The following is a 25,733-nucleotide window of genomic DNA, read 5'->3' as shown; positions in this document are numbered from 1 at the left end:
ATATGGCAAGAATCGGCTTGCAGTGTTTTTGTCTGGCCAACTCCCACCATTTTCTGCTGGGACACAGATGTAAACGTAGCCTTCACTCCATCTTGAACGGCTCGGGTAGCGTCATTAAAAATGGTGCTCACTTGCACGTGCAGGAGGTGCCATAGCCAGCTGGTCTCTGCGGTTTCAAATAGCAGAGGTTCGCAGCTAATGTCCACGACCAGCCAAAATGCCGATCGCGGCCATTAAAGCATTAGATGCTGTTTTTAATTGTGATCACGGCATCTAAATTCTGTGCAGCGATCGAGGATGCCGCTCAATGATTCTAATATGCATAGTCTCTCAACCTGCGGCCCTCCAGCTGTTGCAAAACTATGACTCCCGGCATGCCTGGACAGCCTACAGATATCAGGCGGTGTTGGGAGATGTAATTTTACAACGGCTGGAGGGCCGCAGGCTGGGCATCCCTGCTCTAGAGAGACTCCGTGTATTACAGCTACGGTTCCTATCATGGCCAGCAGGAAGCAGGCCACCATAGGGGATCAGCAAGTGGAGATTTTACTATACTCGTAACAACCTTATATAAAGGAAATAGTGGAAACGGTGGCGTCCTAGAGGGGCTACAAAAATAATTGTAAATGTAAAAAAATATAGAAATGTAAATCAGCCCCCTTTCTTTAGAATACAACAATAAATACAAAAATAATAAAATAATATAAACATACAAATTATCATCTTACCCACAAGTACGACCTCGGTGCCATGTGTGGATGATGCAATGTTATTCCTTAGTTTTGTTCTTACTCTGCAGCAGTATTGCTTGATGTCCTCTGATGTAACTCCCTTTAGTCTTAATGACAAATCCTGAGGAAAAGCCACCACCGACCATCGTTCTCCAGGATCTACTGTGATCGGCTGATTCCATATAATACTGTTCTCATTATTCTCAGCACACACATCGCTGCTTCCAATATGCCAGGAGACAAGATCTATCACAGAGGGATCCTTATAGTGAACGAAGCAGGGTATAGTGATATCTTCTCCGATCATAGCAGGAACCACATCCGTCTGTTCTACTGAGAACTCATCTGTAAGGAATAAGAAGGAGAACAATGTCATATACACAGTGATACAGACAAAGGGAGCAATGAGTCTGCTCCTCCTCCTGCAGGGTGATACATATAGAAGGACCTATGAGTCTGCCCCTCCTCCTGCAGGGTGATACATATAGAAGGAGCTATGAGTCTGCCCCTCCTCCTGCAGGGTGATACATATAGAAAGAGCTATGAGTCTGCTCCTCCTCCTGCAGGGTGTTACATATAGAAGGAGCTATGAGTCTGCTCCTCCTTCTGCAGGGTGATACATATAGAAGGAGATATGAGTCTGCTCCTCCTCCTGCAGGGTGATACATATAGAAGGAGCTATGAGTCTGCCCCTCCTCCTGCAGGGTGATACATATAGAAGGAGCTATGAGTCTGCCCCTCCTCCTGCAGGGTGATACATATAGAAGGAGCTATGAGTCTGCCCCTCCTCCTGCAGGGTGATACATATAGAAGGAGCTATGAGTCTGCCCCTCCTCCAGCAGGGTGATACATATAGAAAGAGCTATGAGTCTGCTCCTCCTCCTGCAGGGTGTTACATATAGAAGGAGCTATGAGTCTGCTCCTCCTTCTGCAGGGTGATACATATAGAAGGAGATATGAGTCTGCTCCTCCTCCTGCAGGGTGATACATATAGAAGGAGCTATGAGTCTGCTCCTCCTCCTGCAGGGTGTTACATATAGAAGGAGCTATGAGTCTGCTCCTCCTTCTGCAGGGTGATACATATAGAAGGAGATATGAGTCTGCTCCTCCTCCTGCAGGGTGATACATATAGAAGGAGCTATGAGTCTGCTCCTCCTCCTGCAGGGTGTTACATATAGAAGGAGCTATGAGTCTGCTCCTCCTCCTGCAGGGTGATACATATAGAAGGAGCTATGAGTCTGCTCCTCCTCCTGCAGGGTGATACATATAGAAGGAGCTATGAGTCTGCTCCTCCTCCTGCAGGGTGATACATATAGAAGGAGCTATGAGTCTGCCCCTCCTCCTGCAGGGTGATACATATAGAAGGAGCTATGAGTCTGCTCCTCCTCCTGCAGGGTGATACATATAGAAGGAGCTATGAGTCTGCTCCTCCTCCTGCAGGGTGTTACATATAGAAGGAGCTATGAGTCTGCCCCTCCTCCTGCAGGGTGATACATATAGAAGGAGCTATGAGTCTGCTCCTCCTCCTGCAGGGTGATACATATAGAAGGAGCTATGAGTCTGCTCCTCCTCCTGCAGGGTGATACATATAGAAGGAGCTATGAGTCTGCCCCTCCTCCTGCAGGGTGATACATATAGAAGGAGCTATGAGTCTGCTCCTCCTCCTGCAGGGTGATACATATAGAAGGAGCTATGAGTCTGCTCCTCCTTCTGCAGGGTGATACATATAGAAGGAGCTATGAGTCTGCCCCTCCTCCTGCAGGGTGATACATATAGAAGGAGCTATGAGTCTGCTCCTCCTCCTGCAGGGTGATACATATAGAAGGAGCTATGAGTCTGCTCCTCCTCCTGCAGGGTGATACATATAGAAGGAGCTATGAGTCTGCCCCTCCTCCTGCAGGGTGATACATATAGAAGGGAGCTATTAGTCTACCCCTCCTCCAGCAGGGTAATACATATAAAAGGGAGCTATGAGTCTGCTCCTCCTTCTGCAGGGTGATACATATAGAAGGAGCTATGAGTCTGCCCCTCCTCCTGCAGGGTGATACATATAGAAGGGAGCTATTAGTCTACCCCTCCTCCAGCAGGGTAATACATATAAAAGGGAGCTATGAGTCTGCTCCTCCTTCTGCAGGGTGATACATATAGAAGGAGCTATGAGTCTGCCCCTCCTCCTGCAGGGTGATACATATAGAAGGAGCTATGAGTCTGCTCCTCCTCCTGCAGGGTGATACATATAGAAGGAGCTATGAGTCTGCTCCTCCTTCTGCAAGGTGATACATATAGAAGGAGCTAGGAGTCTGCCCCTCCTCCTGCAGGGTGATACATATAGAAGGGAGCTATGAGTCTGCCCCTCCTCCTGCAGGGTGATACATATAGAAGGAGCTATGAGTCTGCTCCTCCTCCTGCAGGGAGATGCATATAGAAGGAGCTATGAGTCTGCCCCTCCTCCTGCAGGGTGATACATATAGAAGGAGCTATGAGTCTGCCCCTCCTCCTGCAGGGTGATACATATAGAAGGGAGCTATTAGTCTACCCCTCCTCCAGCAGGGTAATACATATAAAAGGGAGCTATGAGTCTGCTCCTCCTTCTGCAGGGTGATACATATAGAAGGAGCTATGAGTCTGCCCCTCCTCCTGCAGGGTGATACATATAGAAGGGAGCTATTAGTCTACCCCTCCTCCAGCAGGGTAATACATATAAAAGGGAGCTATGAGTCTGCTCCTCCTTCTGCAGGGTGATACATATAGAAGGAGCTATGAGTCTGCCCCTCCTCCTGCAGGGTGATACATATAGAAGGAGCTATGAGTCTGCCCCTCCTCCTGCAGGGTGATACATATAGAAGGAGCTATGAGTCTGCCCCTCCTCCTGCAGGGTGATACATATAGAAGGAGCTATGAGTCTCCTCCTCCTCCTGCAGGGGTATACATATAGAAGGCGCTATGAGTCTGCTCCTCCTCCTGCAGGGTGATACATATAGAAGGAGCTATGAGTCTGCTCCTCCTTCTGCAAGGTGATACATATAGAAGGAGCTATGAGTCTGCTTCTCCTCCTGCAGGGTGATACATATAGAAGGAGCTATGAGTCTGCCCCTCCTCCTGCAGGGTGATACATATAGAAGGGAGCTATTAGTCTACCCCTCCTCCAGCAGGGTAATACATATAAAAGGGAGCTATGAGTCTGCTCCTCCTCCTGCAGGGTGATACATATAGAAGGGAGCTATGAGTCTGCCCCTCCTCCTGCAGGGTGATACATATAGAAGGAGCTATGAGTCTGCTCCTCCTCCTGCAGGGAGATGCATATAGAAGGAGCTATGAGTCTGCCCCTCCTCCTGCAGGGTGATACATATAGAAGAAGCTATGAGTCTGCCCCTCCTCCTGCAGGGTGATACATATAGTAGGAGCTATGAGTCTGCCCCTCCTCCTGCAGGGTGATACATATAGAAGGAGCTATGAGTCTGCCCCTCCTCCTGCAGGGTGATACATATAGAAGGAGCTATGAGTCTGCCCCTCCTCCTGCAGGGTGATACATATAGAAGGAGCTATGAGTCTGCCCCTCCTCCTGCAGGGTGATACATATAGAAGGGAGCTATTAGTCTACCCCTCCTCCAGCAGGGTAATACATATAAAAGGGAGCTATGAGTCTGCCTCTCCTCCTGCAGGGTGATACATATAGAAGGAGCTATGAGTCTGCTCCTCCTTCTGCAGGGTGATACATATAGAAGGAGCTATGAGTCTGCCTCTCCTCCTGCAGGGTGATACATATAGAAGGAGCTATGAGTCTGCTCCTCCTCCTGCAGGGTGATACATATAGAAGGAGCTATGAGTCTGCTCCTCCTCCTGCAGGGTGATACATATAGAAGGGAGCTATGAGTCTGCCCCTCCTCCTGCAGGGTGATACATATAGAAGGAGCTATGAGTCTGCACCTCCTCCTGCAGGGAGATGCATATAGAAGGAGCTATGAGTCTGCCCCTCCTCCTGCAGGGTGATACATATAGAAGGAGCTATGAGTCTGCTCCTCCTCCAGCAGGGTAATACATATAAAAGGGAGCTATGAGTCTGCTCCTCCTCCTGCAGGGTGATACATATAGAAGGGAGCTATGAGTCTGCCCCTCCTCCTGCAGGGTGATACATATAGAAGGAGCTATGAGTCTGCACCTCCTCCTGCAGGGAGATGCATATAGAAGGAGCTATGAGTCTGCCCCTCCTCCTGCAGGGTGATACATATAGAAGGAGCTATGAGTCTGCCCCTCCTCCTGCAGGGTGATACATATAGAAGGAGCTATGAGTCTTCCCCTCCTCCTGCAGGGTGATACATATAGAAGGAGCTATGAGTCTGCTCCTCCTCCTGCAGGGTGATACATATAGAAGGAGCTATGAGTCTGCTCCTCCTCCTGCAGGGTGATACATATAGAAGGAGCTATGAGTCTGCCCCTCCTCCTGCAGGGTGATACATATAGATGGAGCTATGAGTCTGCCCCTCCTCCTGCAGGGTGATACATATAGAAGGAGCTATGAGTCTGCCCCTCCTCCTGCAGGGTGATACATATAGAAGGAGCTATGAGTCTGCCCCTCCTCCTGCAGGGTGATACATATAGAAGGAGCTATGAGTCTGCTCCTCCTCCTGCAGGGTGATACATATAGAGGGAGCTATGAGTCTGCCCCTCCTCCTGCAGGGTGATACATATAGAAGAAGCTATGAGTCTGCCCCTCCTCCTGCAGGGTGATACATATAGAAGGAGCTATGAGTCTGCCCCTCCTCCTGCAGGGTGATACATATAGAAGGAGCTATGAGTCTGCTCCTCCTCCTGCAGGGTGATGCATATAGAAGGAGCTATGAGTCTGCCCCTCCTCCTGCAGGGTGATGCATATAGAAGGAGCTATGAGTCTGCCCCTCCTCCTGCAGGGTGACACATATAGAAGGGAGCTATGAGTCAGCCCCTCCTCCTGCAGGGTGATACATATAGAAGGAGCTATGAGTCTGCCCCTCCTCCTGCAGGGTGATACACTACACTATATAGAATGATTATACTGTTATTACTCTACCTTTAAACTTTATGTTGGTTCCATGACGGTTTTGGAATCCATCTTTATAGGTATTGTCCACGTATATTTCCATTCTACAGCAGATCGTGGGGCCATCCGTCCTCCTCAGATCATTGATGGTAATTGTTGCTTTTTTTTCTCCGTTGGGATTTCCCCCCCATGAGATTCTTCCTATATAATTCTCATGCGTCCAGTTTCTTGTGTGATTATATATGGTTTCTCCGTCTCCACAACGTTCCAACTTACTCCGTTTCCAGGACACTCTCACATCTACAGGTTTGCCTTTCGGGTTTGAATATGTGAAGTTACATGGAATAGTCACAGAGCCCTTCTCTTCTACGATGACGGTGCCGCGCTGCTCCGTGCAGTAGGTTTCATCTTCACCGTTACTTCTTCCTTCTGTAGAAATAAACACTTCATCAGACGCTATCGAACCTGATTTTTGGGATTTGAAGGCCCACATTTCCACAGACACAGTCCAAAAATGTTGTGGAAAACTACTAGTCTGGTGCAACGTCTAGGTTCGATATTACATAAGGGTAGGGCTACACTGTCGGGTTTTCAGATTAAGTTTTGAAGGTCAAAACCAGGAGTGATTTCATAAAAGAGGAGAAGTCTATCCTATACACTTCCTCTCAAGTATAAGAATATATGCTGTCCATAGACATCTACAGATTGGAGGGGAGAAGTAGAGGAAAAAGGAAGTGCAGAGAGACACACACAGATGTCCAAAGAATCTATGGAGAGGGTCAAAACAGAAGGAAGGAGAAGAAAGAGCACCAAGTTACTAATGAGGGCGAGAAGCATGACAGATGCAAAAATATAGTTATCCCACATGTAGCTGGGGTGTCTGAGAAACTCAAAAGGATTTTTAATAAACATCACATCCCTGTCTGCTTTAAACCCAGCAACACATTGAGGCAACAACTGGTTCACCCAAAAGACCCAACGCCTAAACACCAGATGGACAACATTGTGTACGCAGTCCAGTGCAATGAGGAATGCTGAGAACTGTATATCGGCGAAACAAAACAACAACTACATCAGCTTATGGCTCAGTATGGAAGAGCCAAAACCTCTGGTCAAGATTCAGCCGTGTACTTACATCTAAAAGAAACAGGTCACACCTTTGAAGACAGTCAAGTACGTGTTTTGGATAAGGAGGCCAATTGTTACAAATGAGGTGTGAAGGAGGCCATCTACGTAAAAATGAAGGAGCCAAGCTTGAATAGAGGCAGGGGGGTTGGACATCTATTGTCTGCCTCATACAATGCTGTCTTGACACATTTTTCTGGAATGAAATCAACACCTTTGACCCCATGCTGGGTATAATGACTGGGGATAAGGTCACCTTCTAGCAAATCCCTAACAGCTCTCCCTATACTGCTATGCCCACATTCAGACCCTTAAGGTGGGAATAATGTGTCCTCATGCCTGGGCTGAAAATACCCTAGAATCCCTGAGATGGTGAAAGGGGAAAAGGGGCAGCCTGTTCCCTGAGCCAGGAGGGGACAGACGTAACTCAAACAGCCAAGGCAGCAAACAACAAAAAATCAAAAACCAACTTATCTTATTTGAGCAGGAACAGCTAATCCTTCCTTCCTTGTTTCCAAAGCCAGACAGAAGCTATAACCCGCAGGGAACACTGGGAGTGAGAGCAATTTAAACCAATGACCCCACTCCGTGCACCTGAAGGGAGGCGGATTTAGCACGACTCCAAAACAAAACAAAAAGCTAAACACGTGCTGCCAATCTGGCAGACCTCCGCACATAGTCAGAGCAGGGCATGACAGTACCCCCCCTTCTACGGATGACCTCTGGACACCCCGGACCAACCTTATCCAGGTGGGATCTGTGAAAAGCCCTCACCAGTCGGCTGGCACTGACATCCCGCGCCGGAACCCACATCCTCTCCTCAGGACCGTATCCCCTCCAGTGTACCAGGTACTGAAGGGAACCCCAAAGAACTCTAGCGTCGAGAACCCTGGAGATCTCGAACTCTAAATTTCCATCGACCAGAACAGGAGGGGGCAATGGGGATGGTTCCACCAGTTTCATATATTTTTTCAGTAAAGACCTGTGGAACACATCATTGATCCTCCAAGTCTGCGGAAGATCCAACCGAAACGCTACTGGATTGATCACTGCAGATATTTTGTACGGACCAATACATCTTGGACCCAGTTTCCAAGATGGCACTCTCAGTTTAATATTTTTTGGTGGACAACCACACCAGATCACCCACACACAGGTCCGGACCAGTCACACGTCTCTTGTCAGCCATTCGCTTATACCTCTCACCCATCTTCTCCAAATTCACTTGGATCCTCCGCCAGATAGAAGACAAGGCAGAAGAAAATCTCTTCTCCTCTGGCATCCCAGAGGACATAGTCCCAGAAAAGGTACCAAACTGAGGATGAAAACTGTATGCGCCAAAAAATGGCGACTTACCCGTGGACTCCTGCCTATAGTTATTCAAAGCAAACTCTGCTAAGGACAAGAATGGGGACCAGTCCTCCTGATTCTCAGCCACAAAGCACATCAAGTAGGTCTCCAGTTTTTTATTAGTACGCTCTGTCTGTCCATTCGACTGCGGATGAAAAGCGGAAGAGAACGAAAGTTGAATGCCAAGCCGAGAGCAGAACACCCTCCAAAACTTAGAGACAAACTGCGTGCCCCTATCAGAGACCACATCCGAAGGAATACCATGCAATTTCACAATATTATCAACAAAAATCTGCGCAAGAGTCGAGTATGAGCCACCTTTGACCGTGCACAGGTTTCACAAGCTGCCACGTAATCCTCAATGCTCTTACGTAACCCGGGCCACCAGAACCTCCGGGACACCAGGTCACAGGTGGACTTACCACCAGGATGTCCAGCAAGGACAGTATCATGATGTTCCTTGAATACCTTGTATCGCAGTCCTTCAGGAACAAACAACCTCCCTGGGGGACAAGAACCAGGAGCCCCCTCCTGGGCTCCCAACACCTAAATCTCCAATTCGGGGTACAGAGCGGAAACCACCATCCCATCCGCTAAAATCAGAGCAGGATCCTCTGGATCACATCCCCCAGGAAAGCTGTGAGACAAGGCATCTGCCTTGACGTTTTTAACCCCCGGATGAAAAGTAACCACAAAATTGAACCTGGTAAAAAAACAGTGACCACCTGGCCTGTCTAGGGTTTAGACGCTTGGCAGATTGCAGGTAAGCCAAATTCTTATGATCCGTATATACTGTAACGGGGTGAGACTCCCCCTCCAACCAGTGACGCCATTCCTCAAAGGCTAACTTGATGGCCAGCAACTCTCTGTCTCCTACATCATAATTCTTCTCGGCGACGAGAGCTTCTTAAGAAAAAAAGCACACGCGACCCATTTCCCACGAGATAAACCCTGCGAAAGCACCGCTCCAACCGCCATTTCTGATGCATCCACCTCCACCACGAATGGCTGAGACACATCGGGCTGCACCAGAATGGGAGCATACGCAAAACACTCCTTAATAGTCTAAAAGGCCTGCAATGCCTCATCCGACCAGACAGAGACGTCGGCGCTCTTCTTAGTCATATCAGTGAGAGGTCTTGCAATGGTGGAATAGTTCAAAATAAATTTTCTATAATAATTAGTAAACCCCAAAAACTGCATCAAAGCTTTCTGATTCTCTGGTCAGTCCCATTCCAGAACCTCCCGGACTCTTTTGAGGTCCATACGAGTCCAAAAGCAGATATCCCAAAAACGGAAGCTCCTGCACAGAAAACACACATTTCTCCAATTTGGCATATAATTTATTCTCCCAAAGGATCGTCAAAACCTGTCTCACATGATCCTGATGGGTCTTCAGATCAGGAGAGTAAATTAAAATGTCATCCAAGTAAACCACAACAACCTCCCCACCAAATGATGGAAAATGTAATTGACGAATCGCTGAAATACCGCTGGCGCGTTCGTCAACCCAAAAGGCATAACCAGATTCTCAAAATGACCCTCGTGCGTATTGAAGGCCGTTTTCCACTCATCCCCTTCCTTGATTCTGATCAGATTGTAGGCCCCTCTCAAATCCAACTTAGAGAACACCTTGGCTCCAACAATCTGATCAAAATGGTCGGTGATCAAAGGAAGGGGATATGGATCCCGGACCGTAATACAGTTTAATTCCCGGAAATCCAAACAAGGTCTCAGTGATCCATCCTTTTTCTTTACAAAAAAAAAACGTACTGCCACCGGAGACTTAGATGGACTAATATGACCTTTTGCCAAACTCTCGGAGATATACTTCTGCATAACCTCTCTTTCGGTTGAGAAAGATTGTAAAGTCGAGACTTTGGCAACTTAGCCCCTGGGATGAGATTAACTGGACAATCATAGTCACGATGAGGGGGCAATTCCTGAGACCCACCCTCTGAAAAGACATCCGCAAAATCTGAGAGATTCTGAGGTAGAGCGGTAGTGGACACACCAGAGATAGATGTGCCAAGACAATTATCCGAACAAAATTCACTCCAACCAGTGATTTGTCTTGCTTGTCAATCTATAGTTGGGTTATGTTTTGTCAACCATGGTAACCCTAAGACTATAGGAGCGGGCAAATCCTTCATGACAAAACAAGACATAATCTCAACATGTGAATCACCCACCCTTAACTGAATACCATGAGCAATATGAATGAGACTCCTTTGAGAAATAGGGGAAGAATCAATTGCAAAAAACGGAATTTCTCTTTCTAATGTGCAAGTACTTAGACCCAGACTTTGAAAAAAAAGAGAGTCAATAAGGTTTACCCCAGCACCACAGTGAATAAATACTTCAACACAAATGTTCCTTGAGTCTAGCGCCACCATAGCTGGAAGGAGAAAACAAGTATTACAGGGAGCTTGCATACCTGCTTGCTCCACCACTCCAAGAGTCTGTAAGTTTTTTTTTTCTCTTTCTCATCAACATGTGGTTTAACAAAAGGACAAGCAAAAATAAAATGACCACTTTTCCCACAGTAGTAACATAGTTTATGCAATCTCCTAAAGTCTCTACTATCAGAACAGAAAGATAACTGGCCCAGCTGCATGGGTTCCCCCCCTACCCCAGAGTTACATGTCATATCACCCTGGGGAGCAGGTGAGACGAAACCACTCACAGAAGGGATCCCTTGCGCGGAGGGAGACTTACACCTCTCTCTAATACGTCTATCTAACCGTACTGCCAAAGACATTTCATTCTCCAAAGTATCTGGGTACTCATGAAAAGCAAGGGCATCTTTCAATCTCTCAGATAACCCCTGACAAAACTGACTATGTAACGTGGGGTCATTCCACTCTGACTCGGTAGCCCATCTCCTAAACTCAACGCAGTAAGCCTCTGCAGTATGTCCCCCCTATAATAAATTACGCAATTTAGATTCTGCCATCGAGACCCGATCTGGGTCATCATAAATTAATCCCAGGGCCTTGAAAAATTCTTCCACCGACCGGAGGGCCCGAGAACCGGGCGGCAGAGAAAAGGCCCAGGATTGCGCGTCCCCTTTAAGCAGAGAAATGATTATACCAATCCTCTGACTTTCATCACCTGACGACGACGGACACAGCCGAAAGAACAACTTGCATGACTCTCTAAAGCGGATAAAGTCATCCGTACCCCCTGCAAATCTATCAGGAAGAGCGACTTTAGGCTCCCGACAAATTTGACCTGCACCAGATGCCAGAGCATTCTGACACCGTGTGACCGAACTACGCAGATCTGCAACCTCTAGGGATAATCCCTGCATGCGGTCAACTAGCGCATCAATTGACGCCATCACAAGACCGCTGAGCAATGGCAGTCACAGTATTGGCGGGTTATAATGTCACGGCGGGCAGGATATCAGATTCACAGATAAATAAACCAACAAGTATCTAGGCGAGAAGCTGGGGATAAGGTCACCTCCTAGCAAATCCCTAACAGCTCTCCCTATACTGCTATGCCCACATTCAGACCCTTAAGGTGGGAATAAATTGTCCTCGTGCCTGGGCTGAAAATACCCTAAAACCCCTGAGATGGTGAAAGGGGAAAAGGGGCAGCCTGTTCCCTGAACCAGGAGGGGACAGACGTAACTCAAACAGCCAAGGCAGCAAACAACAATAAATCAAAAACCAACTTATCTTATCTGAGCAGGAACAGCCAATCCTTCCTTCCTTGTTTCCAAAGCCAGACAGAAGCTATAACCCGCAGGGAACACTGGGAGTGAGAGCAATTTAAACCAATGACCCCACCCCGTGTACCTGAAGGGAGGCGGATTTAGCACGACTCCAAAACAAAACAAAAAACTAAATACGTGCTGTCAATCTGGCAGACCTCCGCACATAGTCAGAGCAGGGCATGACACAGACATGCTGCCCAAAGAATCCATGGACAGAGAAGAGGAGGAGAGGAAGTGCAGAGCGACACACAGGCATGCTTCCCATATAATTTATGGAGAGTGTAGGGGAGAGGAGAAGTGAGGAAGGGCAAAGAGACACACAGATATTCTGTCCATAGAATCTATGGAGAGGGGAGCAGAGAGCAGGAGGAAAGAGTATGTGCAGAGGAAAACACATAGACATGCTGTCCCCATAGAGGGGGAGGGGAGAAAATAAGAATCTTCCTCCAGATCCAATCTCTAGCATCTATGGCTTTAAGATGAATTCTGTTTCTGAAGTTTCATAAGTGTGAGGCGCCAACTCTAAGGTATTTCAGTTTCACACTCTTGAATCCTTACACAACAAACTAGTAGAGGATCCAGAGTCTTTTTGATATCTCCTGGCCTGAATTTCTAGTTAAAATTCTTCATGTATGATGGTGGAGATTTTGTGTTCGGCAGGTTTCCTGTGCGCTAATGAAATGATCCCCTTAAGTGGTAATATGAGGCGCTTATACTGTAGTATGTAAATTTCTGTATTCTTAGTGTCAATATACTTATTGGTTTGTACAAATGGAAGAACTTGCTGAAAAGCAGGAAACTGATGTTCTAGCCACCAGTGATGCACCTCAACTTATCACGGAAGGATACAAAGTCAAGGCAGTAGGTTGAAAAGATGGTCTGTTTGTTGTTTAAAATTCAGGACCGGGGGAGAGTTGCGTTACCGGAGGAGGAATGTGAGACAAAATCTTATCTGCAATCCCTAAGACCATATTTACAATGTTAAAGTGTGAAGATTTGGGAGGTGCAGTGGTCTTGGTAGCTTAACAGGGTTTTTCCAGCCAAATAAGAGGTTTTGTGATATGATTGAAATGAAAAATTATAAAAGTGTCACGTCAGTAGAGTAGATACGGACAAGGACAGTTAGGCCCTGGACTGCAACCCCCCATTATCCCTGGATACTTGCAGTACAAGCCCTAGATGGCTAGACCACAACTGGTTGACAGTCCCTATGCTACTTAAGTGCAGAGACAGACAAACACAATAACAGAGTTGTCAGAAATGGGGGACAGAAAATGCTCAGAAGACATGCCAAGGTCAGAAACACAGGATAGTAGTAATCAAAACAGGACCAATGAACCTAGCTAGTAAACCAAACAAGACTATCACTGGTACTGCTGTATGGCCAGGAAGTGACTTACTGTGCCAGGATCTGAACCTGATAGGTCATGACTCGGTGCCCCATTAGTCAGAACACTAGTACACAGTAATAGAGCAGCTGAGCAATCATCCCACTGCTAGTCTCCTCCAGCACATGCCTTCTGTGGGGAGAAACAGAGCATTGTGTAATACCCCAGAGTGGTGTTACCACTTCTGCACCCTGCTACTATCTTTAATGGGCTAATATAATGTCATCTTATGTATGTCTTTCCAGGTCCTTCACAATGTGCATTCATAATCTTGCTATGTAACTGTTTATTACATGTATTGTGCCTGGTTTACCAGCAGGTGGCAGCAAAAATGGCAGAGCTATCTTAGATAGAATGGAACTTACCATTCCATGGGGCCCAGACAAGGTTAGTACAAAAAGTTACTGATGTACATATATGATATTGACTTTGGTGTCCGCATTTCAGAGCCAGGCCACTCAACTTCCAGGTTTGTTATGACATATAAAGACAGACATACCCTCTGTGTGTAGACACATGACTAATGACATGCCTGCCTGCATCCTTGAGGGAGAAGGGGGCCATTTAACCGCCTCCGGACCGCCTAACGCAGGATCGCGGTCCGGAGGCGGCAGTGTGAGGCAGAGTCACGCATATACGCATCATCTCGCGAGACGCAAGATGACGCTCACAGCCGGCCCGCGCATGCGCATCACGGGCCGGCAAAAGTTTGAGGAGGGTTACATCATCAGCCTGCCAGCCAATGATCATCGCTGGCAGGCTGATGATTTTAAAAAAACGAGGTGTTAAATGGCTGCTGTCCTCCTCTGCTGATTCTTTTCGTCGGTTGGTCTCAGCAGAGGAGCACAGTTCACAGTGAGTACACCAAACACCACACTTAGCCCCCAGATCACCCCCCCCATCACCCCAATTAACCCCTTGATCGCCCCTGTCAATCACCTAGTGAAAGAGAAAAAAGTGATCAGTGTAAACTGTCACATTTTTTTCCCACTGGTATTGACTGATAGGTTTTAGGATAGTTTAGGCCCCTTGGTTAGGTAGTTAGCGATTGTTTAGCACCCAGCCCACCGCACAGCAGTCACTGATTCGCTGATTAGCTTATCGCTAATCAGCATTTGTACTTTTATAGTATCTGTAAGTGATCAAACTGATCACAGTCAGATCTATAATAGTATTAGTGTCACCTTAGCTCACCCTCCACCCAAAACGCAGTGTTTGCCCGATCAGGCCTGATCGGTCGCCCACACGTGCGTTCGCCCACGCCCGCCCCGCCGCAGTGACAAAAAATATATTTTTTTTTGATCACTGCACAATCACTTTACAAGCGCTCCGGCGATAAAAAAAATCTGTTTTGATATTTTTTATCAATCGCAGTGGCCTCCGGTACTTCGCTAGCCTCCCATTTGTAAGACAGGCTTGCTTTTTTACTTGAGTAGTCTCAGGGAATACCCCCTAAAATTAGTAGTCCAAATGTCAAACAAGGGGTATTCTTCTGAAGAGGCCTACAGGCTTCTGACCCAGTCGGATGAGGAATGGGAACCCTCATCTGACGAATCCAGCGGGTCAGAATATGAACCTGTAGAAAGCAGTGGCAGTCTGACCCAAAGTTCGGACGAGGAGGTTGAGGTCCCTGATACCAACATGCGTACCCAGCCCTGTGTTGCTACACCACAGGTTGTGCAGGATCCGCTTCAAGGGCAGCAGAGTGGGGCTGGTGCTGTCGGATTACGCGGTGAGGCATACACCAGCAGCGCAGCCCTCCCTGGATCTAGTACCAGCACTGCCTTACAACATGGTGAAGTGGCGAGCACCAGAAGGGCAGTTGAAGCTCAACATGGGTCTAACCAAAAAGCATGAATTGCGGTCATATTGGTCCACGAATGCAATTCATCACATGCCCATGTTCTCTGTTGCCATGTCCAGGGCACGATTTGAGGCCATCCTGCGTTTCCTGCACTTTAGCGATAACACCACCTCCCGTCCCAGAGGCCACCCAGCTTTTGACCAGCTCCACAAAATTCGGACCCTCATAGACCACTTCAACAACAAATTTGCAGATTTGTATACCCCTGAGCAAAACATCTGCGTAGACGAGTCCCTTATACATTTTTCCGGGCACCTTGGCTTCAAACAATACATCCCAAGCAAGCGCGCCCGGTATGGGGTCAAATTGTATAAGCTCTGTGAAAGGGCCACAGGCTATACCCACAAATTTTGGATATATGAGGGTAAAGATCAGACCCTGGAGCCAGTCGGTTGCCCTGACTACCTGGGGAGCAGTGGGAAGATAGTCTGGGACTTGGTGTCACCCTTATTTGGCAAGGGGTACCATCTTTATGTGGACAATTTCTACACAAGTGTGGCCCTCTTCAGGCATTTGTTTCTAGAACAGATTGGCTGCTGTGGCACTGCGCGAACTAGTCGTGCAGGCTTCCCCCAACGGCTCGTTACCACCCGTCTTGCAAGGGGGGAGAGGGCTGCCTTGTGTAACCAAGAACTGCTCGCGGTGAAATGGAGAGACAAGCGTGACGTAAAATTTATTGCGTTGCGGCCTGGTTTTTTCTTATTTTTTATTTATTTTTTTACCTTCCAGGTGGACCAACCGATTGACTAGCTGCAGCACTGATGTGCATTCTGACAGAAGCATTGCGCTGCTTTCAGATTACACAAAAGTCGAGATTTCTCCTCTGCAGTAAAAGATACGTTTGCCGAGGCATATGAGCTGAGGAGGCGGCGGTGTTCATATGCTTTGGCAAACACTTTGTATATGAAAAATCAATAAAAAATCACGGCAATGATTTATTCATCCACATTGATTGATGTGAATGGAGAAATCTGGTTTGCCAGGGCATACGAGCTAAGTGGGTATGGATGTTGGGCGGAGCTCCTAAGTCCTGGCAGACGCCTTTCCCCTCCTTTTTTTTGGGGGGCAGAGATTTTTTCATCCACATTGATCGATGCGAATGAAGAAATCTGTGCCGTTTATTTTTTCTTTCAGCCCAGAGGCTGAACGGAAAAAAAAAATCTCATTACCTGTATGCTCAATATAAGGAGAATAGCAGAAACTTCTAATGCTTGCCATACATGTAATGATTGCGGAAACCCTCAAATGCCAGGGCAGTACAAACACCCCACAAATGACCCAATTTTGGAAAGAAGACACCCCAAGGTATTCGCTGAGGGGCATATTGAGTCCATGAAAGATTGAAATTTTTGTCCCAAGTTAGCGGAAAGTGAGACTTTGTGAGAAAAAAAATAAATCAATTTCCGCTAACTTGTGCCAAAAAAAAAAAATTCTATGAACTCGCCATGCCCCTCATTGAATACCTTGGGGTGTCTTCTTTCCAAAATGGGGTCACATGTGGGGTATTTATACTGCCCTGGCTTTTTAGGGGCCCTAAAGCGTGAGAAGAAGTCTGGGATCCAAATGTCTAAAAATGCCCTCCTAAAAGGAATTTGGGCACCTTTGCGCATCTAGGCTGCAAAAAAGTGTCACACATGTGGTATCGCCGTACTCAGGAGAAGTTGGGGAATGTGTTTTGCGGTGTCATTTTACATATACCCATGCTGGGTGAGAGAAACATCTTGTTCAAATGCCAAGTTTGTATAAAAAAATGGGAAAAGTTGTCTTTTGCCAAGATATTTCTCTCACCCAGCATGGGTATATGTAAAATGACACCCCAAAACACATTCCCCAACTTCTCCTGAGTACGGCGATACCTCATGTGTGACACTTTTTTGCAGCCAAGGTGGGCAAAGGGGCACATATTCCAAAGAGCACCTTTTGGATTTCACAGGCCATTTTTTACAGATTTTGATTTCAAACTACTTCTCACGCATATGGGCCCCTAAAATGCCAGGGTAGTATAACTACTCCACAAGTGACCCCATTTTGGAAAGAAGACACCCCAAGGTATTCCGTGAGGGGCATGGCGAGTTCCTAGAATTTTTTATTTTTTGTCACAAGTTAGCGGAAAATAAGACTTTGTAAGGAAAATAAAATAAAAAATTGGCCTGTGAAATCCGAAAGGTGCTCTTTGGAATGTGGGCCCCTTTGCCCACCTAGGCTGCAAAAAAGTGTCACACATGTGGTATTGCCGTACTCAGGAGAAGTTGGGGAATGTGTTTTTTGGTGTCATTTTACATATACCCATGCTGGGTGAGAGAAATATCTTGGTCAAATGCCAACTTTGTATAAAAAAATGGGAAACCTTGTCTTTTGCCAAGATATTTCTCTCACCCAGCATGGGTATATGTAAAAAGACACCCCAAAACACATTGCCCTACTTCTTCTAAATACGGCGATACCACATGTGTGACACTTTTTTGCAGCCTAGGTGGGCAAAGGGGCCCACATTCCAAAGAGCACCTTTTGGATTTCACAGGCCATTTTTTACACAGTTTGATTGCAAACTACTTTGCACGCATTTGGGCCCCTAAAATGCCAGGGCAGTATATCTACCCCACAAGTGACCCCACTTTGGAAAAAAGACACCCCAAGGTATTTCATGATGGGCATAGTGAGTTCATGGAAGTTTTTATTTTTTGTCACAAGTTAGTGGAATATGAGACTTTGTAAGGAAAATAAAAAAATAAAACAAATCATCATTTTCCGCTAACTTGTGACAAAAAATAAAAGGTTCTATGAACTCTCTATGCCCATCAGCGAATACCTTAGGGTGTGTACTTTCCGAAATGGTTTTTTTTTGGCAATCTACAACATCTGGATTAGTCAGTGTGCAATTTAAGCTAGAAATACACCCATCATTTTCTGGGGTTTGAAAAACACATTCTTTTGACAAAAAACACATTTTTCAGGCATTGCAGCATCAGCACAAGTGAAATTACAGGCTTATATATTGCTGTCAAATTCAGTTGCTAAACAAACACTCATTTGGGCACAAAAAATTTTGTTGGCAGCTTTTGAATTAGGCATTTGAAATACAACCATTTTGTGCAAAGATATATTTACTGCAGGGAGGCCTACACTGGTTCAGGGCGTGTGTAATCCCCCTATACATACAGGGGTTTGAATTAGGCATTTGAAATACAGCCATTTTGTGCTAAGAAATCTTTAATAGAGGCCTAGTCTGATTCAGGCCGTGTGAGATACACCCTTTACATACTTGTTCTTTTCTACTATTAATTAAACACCCATTTAGGGCAAGATCCTAAATTAAAAAAATATGAGGAGAGCTTTAAATAAGGGACGTGGCCCAGGTCGTGGTGCTGCTGGTGGAGCTCCTGTTGCAGGGAGAGGATGTGGTCGATCTGTGCCCGCTACACACACAAGTGAAACCCCTTCCTCAGGTGCGAGTAGGCGACAAAACCTGCAGCGGTATTTGGTCGGGCCTAATGCTGCTCTACGAATGGTGAGGCCTGAACAAGTAGATTGGGTTAATGACAGTGGATCCAGTTCCTTCACATTGTCTCCCACCCAGACTCCTGCTGAAAGACCACAGTTGGCACCTGCAGCCTATGTCCATCAGTCTTTTACCTCACCCCCTTGCAAATCAGCCAAGCAGTCTGAGCCCCAAGTCATGCAGCAGTCTCTTCTGCTTTTTGATGACTCTGTTAGCAGGGTTTCACAGGGCCATCCACCTAGCCCTGCCCCAGAAGTGGAAGAAATTGAGTGCACTGATGCCCAACCACTTATTTTTCAAGATGAGTACATGGGAGGACCATCACAGCACGTCTCGGATGATGACGAAACACAGGTGCCAACTGCTGGGGCTTTCAAAAGTGTGCAGACCGACAAGGAAGGCAGGAGTGAAGACTGGGTGGAAGATGATGTGGAGGACAATGAGGTCCTCGACCCCACATGCAATCAAGGTCATGAGAGTGACCGATGTAGTTCGGAGGAAGATGGTCCCACAGAGCCACCAGCACAGCAGAAGAGGGAGCACGGTGCAAAAGCGGAGCGGCTGTCCTCTAGACAGTACGCCTGCTACTGCCCACCGCAGCAAGGGACCGAGCACACCAAAGCCAGCTCCAAGGAGTTCCCTGGCGTGGCAGTTCTTCAGACAATGTGCTGTCGACAAGACACGAGTGGTTTGCACGCTGTGCAATCAGAGCCTGAAGCGAGGCATAAACGTTCTCAACCTGAGCACAACCTGCATGACCAGGCATTTAAGTGCAAAGCACGAGCTGCAGTGGAGTAGACACCTCAAAAACCAAGAAAGGTCTCTGGTTCCTCCTGCTTCCTCTTCTGCTGCAGTCGCGGCCTCTTCATCCACCTCTGGAGTGACAGTGCCAACTGGCACCCCACAAACAGAGGATCTGTCAGCAACACCAACACCTTGGTCACCAAGCATCTCCACAATGTCCCTCGCAAGCTTTCAGCTCTCCATCTCCCAAACGCTGGAGAGGAAGAGGAAGTACCTTCATACCCACCCACGATCCCTAGCCCTGAATGCCAGCATTTCTAAATTACTGGCCTTTGAAATGCTGTCATTCCGTCTGGTGAAGAAGGGTAGTTTTAAAGACCTTATGGCGGTGGCTGTCCCACAGTACGTCGTGCCCAGCCACCAATACTTTTCAAGGCAAGCCATCCCTTCCCTGCACAACCAAGTAGGGGACAAAATCAGGTGTGCACTGCGCAACGCCATCTGTGACAAGGTGCACCTGACTACGGATATGTGGACCAGTAAGCACGGTCAGGGCAGTTATATCTCTGTAACTGATCTCCTGGCACCCCGACCGGGTACCTCTGTTGATAGATGTTCCTAGTGCTTCCCGAGGACTCCAAGCACTCCGCTTTACACCAAAACACGTGAGGTGTCCCCCTTACCTGACCACAACTTTGGAGGGGTTGATCCATCCGGGAGGTTGTATCCCTCTCCGATTGGCCCGGATAGTTAGGTTGACACATTGGTAATATTGGTGCCCTTCCAGAAACAAAGATGACAATTCCAGTCAATGTCGCATTATGCGCATGCGCTGGCTCTCACATAGGAATACAACGAAGCCGGGTCACTGGCGATGTAGTGGAGCTGAGCTGTGTGCGCATATTTGCATTAGAGGTTTGTCTTTGACACTATGTGGTACCTGCAGTATTAGTTAAAAATGCTATCTTTGGCCAGTATTCACATGGACGCGCGATATTGTCGGACATAGTCAAATGCTCTTTTTTCCCTCAGTCTCCGTGGTGGATGATTTTAATGATTTATATACTATTTATTAATTTCACATTGATTAAATTCACTGTGTTTACGTATATACGCACTGTGATAAATGCACCATCAAATGTAAAGTGTTTGGATGTAACACAAATGTGTGCAATTCTATGTATCAAATGTCAGGATATTCTCCATAAGTAATTGTTCACATGACTCAATTAGGTAAATGGTCTTCACATGGTAAATGGTCACATGTTTTTGATCTGTATGTTCATTGGTCACTTGATTATCTGAGCGCTATTTAAGATAGGCACAAGCTTGTATTTCTTTGCTTGAGAAAGGCTCAGTTGTGAGCTGAAACGTCGCTACTGCTTCACATGGGTGAATAAAGACACAATTTTTTCAAGTCTTGGAGTGCTGTCCTATTTCTGGTATATATATATATATGAAAAAAGGGCAGCACTCCAAAAATAAAAATGAAGAAAACTTTATTCACCCATGTGGTACAGCGATGTTTCAGCTTGAGAAAGGCTCTATTGTTGAGTTGAAACGTCGCTGTACCGCATGGGTGAATAAAGTTTTCTTCTTTTTTATTTTTGGAGTGCTGTCCTTTTTTTCTTTTTATACTTTGGGTAATTGCTTATTCCCCTTGGGCTTGGCACCCACAGTTATTTTCCTTTTTTGTGCAAGTGCTGCCTTTTTTCTAATATACATATGGATTAATTATGTTATTCAAGTAGTATGGGCTTGTCACTGTAGCATTCACAAAGTGTAGGGCAGTTCTAGTCTAGGGCAATGCAAAAGCCAGCTGTGTATTGAGGTTGATATTTATTAACTTGTGGTGATTATTGAAAACCACAGAATCAACGTTTTCTGAAGGATCTAAAAACAAGAATCAGAGCCAAATGTTCAGAAGACACCATGAAAAAAACACTAATCAACCAAAAGCAGTGGGTATTGTGTAGAAATAGCATAACAACATTCACTAGTTGAAAGTTTTTATGTAGATGAGCTTAAAAAAGAACATCCAGCTCAACAATGTCTTCTTCCAACATTCATAAACGATCTTAATTATAGCACAAGACTAGATCCAACAAGAACTCAAATTCATAGTAATGTACACTTGTTCTTTCTATGAGCAACATAGATGTGAAACGTCTAGGTAATTTGTTTGAAAGCCCTCGAACAATAAGACATTTTTAGCAAACCACATAGGACAAACTACTGGAACAACTGACCTTGGATGGCGAAGAAGAGCAGAAGGAGACTTGTAGCTTTCATGATGGACAATTTTAACTGTCAACAGTCAGTTCCTTCTTTTGTTTGAGAAAACACAAGTCATTTCCTCCATATCACAAGCTGTGGTTGAAAGTTCTCAGTAGTTCTGGTTTTTAGAATCCAAAATTGTAGATTTGCTCATGTGTTGTATCTAGTCATGAAAGTTATTTTAGCTTTTTACTTGTTTTTTCTTAACCAGAGTGATAAAGTTGGGTCTATATGTGTTTCATAGCGAGCAAGGATTGATTTTGTAGGACATTATCCTTCAGGGGATTTAAATTGAATTAACATTCACTCTTTGTGTCCATCTTTTTCCATCGGTGGCATACATGGAAGTGAGCGGACCTCATTAATCATCAAAATGGGCCAGATGTCATATTGTCTCCTGGGATAAAAAGGCTGATGTCCGTTCTCCCTCCATGCCCTTTCCATGTCCATGTGGCCAGTTCCTCTATTTCTTGTTTGCTAACAATCCAGTTCCTTTGTCTACAATTGTCTGAACCCTTGCCAGTGTAGCCTTAATCTATATCTCTAAGTCCCTGAGATGCCCCTTATTCTATTAAGTAATTCTTAGCGATAATTTTATATATATATATATATATATATATATATATATATTTATTTATTTATTTTAGAAAAAGATGGGACCACCAGTACAACCATCATTACAGTTTCCACAGGGCTCATGAGCCAGATTCTTGTCTGATAATAAGTCCATTTTAAAAAATTGCATGAGCTAAAAAAACGAAATAAAAAAATCTCTGTTCATGAAGTATTGCAAAATCAGATACTGTTAATCAGAAAAAGATGGAGGATTGGGGCTATATGAAGAAGTAACGTAAAAGGGAAATAATAAACACATAGGGGATGAAATGACTCGTGACATTGTTCCGGGCATCTAATGGTGCTGCCATACGTTCATGCTTTTTGATGCAGTTTTTGAAGCCAAAACCAGAAGAGGATTTAAAAACGAGAAGTACTATCTATCCTTAACACTCTCTCATTTTATGATCCACACCTAATTTTGGCTTCAAAAACTGCATAAAGAAACTAGAACATGAGGCACTCTAAGCATCAAACATAATGTCCACCATAAAGTTCTCCTGACTTAAAAAAAAAGGTATTATGAGTAACAGACACCAGGTGACTAATCAGAATCCACAAGGTCCTTTGAGAAAGCATAACCCACTACTCAAATTTTCTACCAAAGATTTCCTTGGTCAATGGTAGTGTTGAGTGCTAATATTAAAAAAGCAAATTTTTATCGTGAATATCGGCACTTCGAGAATTCGCAAATATTATTATTTTTTTTAACACAGTACACATCGGGTGATCATCTCTCCCTTCGTCTAGCTAGTGGACCAATGAGAAGGCTTTGTCACAGCTTAGCAACATCCCTAGCAACCAATAGAAAAGTTGCCTGCCCCTTACTATACAAGTTGCACGTATTGCGAAAAAATTTGCGGAAACACAACATTTATTGCAGAAAATTTGCAAGTGCAAATATATTGGAGCACTCTATCTGCATGTAAAGCTATTCTAATGTTTTGCCGTGTCAACCATTTTCTCAGGAAACTTATACCAGCTTTAAAAATGTAGCATAAGTCGCGAATAATAGTCGCATTACGTGAATAATACATTGCTGATTTTCACAATCAAGAATATAATCTCGAATTCGCAAATATATGACGAATATTCTACAAAATATTCGAGAAATATCGCAAATTCGAATATTGCCCATTCCCCTCATCACTAGTCAATGGCCATGAGCTTCAACATCATCTTGACCAGACTGTCTCAGTTATGGACTTCATCTATAAAGAACATGGATATTTTTATGATGTATCTATATATATATATATATATATATATATATATATATATATAGTTGTGCTGCATTCTCTGTAGTTTACATACTATATGAGGGTAATGTTGGGGTCAGTTTTGGAGAGGTAACAGTTTCAGGGATAAACAGGGGTCAGTCAGTATTGGAGAGATCACAGTTTCAGGGGTAAAACAGGGGTCATTACTCAAAAATCCGAATTGGGCAGAATTGGAAAAAAAGCATAATTCCATAATTGTCTTATAGATTTTGTTTTTATGGTGTTCCATGTGGTTTACTTCATTCTGCATGTCAGTACATCTACAACCATATCAAATTTTTTATAGTTTTTCTTGTGTTTTAATGCTTTAAAAAAAAAAACTTCAATAACTTTTTTTATTTTTATTTTTAAATATGTTATTGCCTACAGAGCTGTGTAAGGGATTTTTATTTTGTGGGGTGATCTGTAGTTTTTATTGGTACCAATTGGGGGTAAGTATTTTTTATCACTTTTTATTCAATGTTTTGGGAATTTGGAGAAACCCAAAAAAGTTGATTTAGCCACTTTGATTTATTTTTTCTGCTGCACCGTTCAACATAAAGAATAAATACTTTCTTTTTTTAATAGTACAGACATTTTTCAGATACGTTAATACAAATGATCTTTATTTTGTTACTATTTATTTTTATCTGCAAAATGGGGAAAGTATTTCCATTTTTAATTATATTCATTTTTTATATTTCTAAAAACCTTTTTTATATTTTACCTTTATTTTTAAGTCTCCCATTAGGAGGCGTCATCATGTAAGCATTAGATAGCCTATACCATAGACTGCAATAATTTACCATTTCAGTATGTGGGAAAATCATTTGCCCTGAACTCACCCGTCCCACTGTCCCTACCTACTTGCACAATCTTCCCCAGAATGGGGCTCACAACTGTACGACAGTCCCTTCTTAAATAATTGTAAGGTCCTATACAGGAAGGAAAGAACAAAAAGGAGAAAATAATACCCTAACGACAGATCAACGACCACAATATAAAATCAAAGCAGAACAGACTAGGTGGGTTAAATCAGGAGGGACAAAGATAAACTGAAGCAGAACCCCCAAATCAGAGTCAAGACCACCTTAATACCTGGAGAGCAGACAAGATGAAATAGAAGACAAAAAAATGAGAAAGGAGTCAGAACCAGGAAGACACGCCAGGGCCCAAATCAACAGCCAAGAATCAAGGTCAGGGTCAAAGCAGGGGTCAGTTAACCAGAAGATTCAGAATGAGCACATGGAGCTAGTGAGGCAATGCAAGGGAAAATACACCAATCACAGGCAACCTGTGGCCAGCAGTTTGAATATTTAAATAGGCCGCACTTCCTGGTCATATGACATGTCCATATGGCCGATGATGTCATCGAGCCGGACATGCCACCTCTGATTGGCCAATGCTTCTGCCCTAGGTGACCCTGCCTAGTCACCTTGGCAACCAGATGCTGGCGACGCTGGGAGCGGACGTGACAATTGTGCTTCTATTAAAGGGAACTTGCCACCTGGATTTTGGGTATAGAGCTGAGTACATGGGTTGCTAGATGGCCGCTAGCACATCCCCAATACCCAGTCCCTATAGCTCTCTGTGCCTTTATTGTGTCAAAAAACCCGATTTCATAGATATGTAAATGAGGCAAGTAAGAAGCCCAGGGAGCTTTTACTAACATTTACTAGCCATGCCCACTGTGAAGGAGCCCAGCACCGCCCCGCAACCTGCCAATCTCCTCCTCCTTGCTCCCCAACGTCACAAAGCTAGAGCACTGTAATCTTGCGATGTGCGAGCTAACGCATGCGCAGTGTTGGCATAGTATTTCTTCCCTGTGCTGGCATCAGCCTCAGGGAACGAACTGCGCATGCGCTAGCTCGCACATCCTGAGATTACGGCACTCTAGCCTTGTGACGTCGGGGAGTAAGGAGGAGATTCGCAGGATGCTAAGCGGTGCTGGGCTCCTTCACAGTGGGTGTGGCTGGGCTCAGATTCAGAGAACGCTGGACTCATCTCTGAAGTATGGAGGAGACAGGACTCATCTAAGGTTCATTTACATATCTATAAAATAGTGTTTTTGACACAATAAAAACACAGAGAACTATGGGGACTGGATATTGCGGATGTGCTAGCGGCGATCTAGCAGCCC

At 45.1% G+C, this 25,733-nt stretch overlaps 1 protein-coding gene across 2 annotated transcripts in view; it reads right to left on the bottom strand.

Moving 5' to 3' along the window:
* Positions 1-21,817, bottom strand: part of LOC122929232 — a 66,917-nt gene extending 45,100 nt beyond the window's left edge. For both annotated transcript variants that reach the window (XM_044282741.1, XM_044282742.1), the window contains exons 1-3: positions 21,692-21,817; positions 5,779-6,177; positions 729-1,076 (exon numbers count right to left, since the gene is read on the bottom strand). In XM_044282741.1, the coding sequence (XP_044138676.1) occupies positions 729-1,076; positions 5,779-6,177; positions 21,692-21,734 (790 nt within the window). In that variant the 5' untranslated portion in view covers positions 21,735-21,817. The remainder of the gene's footprint in view (positions 1-728; positions 1,077-5,778; positions 6,178-21,691) is intronic.
* Between the last annotated feature and the right edge of the window lie 3,916 nt (positions 21,818-25,733).

Source organism: Bufo gargarizans, chromosome 2, assembly GCF_014858855.1.
Source record: "Bufo gargarizans isolate SCDJY-AF-19 chromosome 2, ASM1485885v1, whole genome shotgun sequence".
In the NCBI taxonomy this organism is placed as follows: domain Eukaryota; kingdom Metazoa; phylum Chordata; class Amphibia; order Anura; family Bufonidae; genus Bufo; species Bufo gargarizans.
Note: the sequence above shows the minus strand (reverse complement) of the source record. Positions and strands in the feature narration are given on the sequence as shown.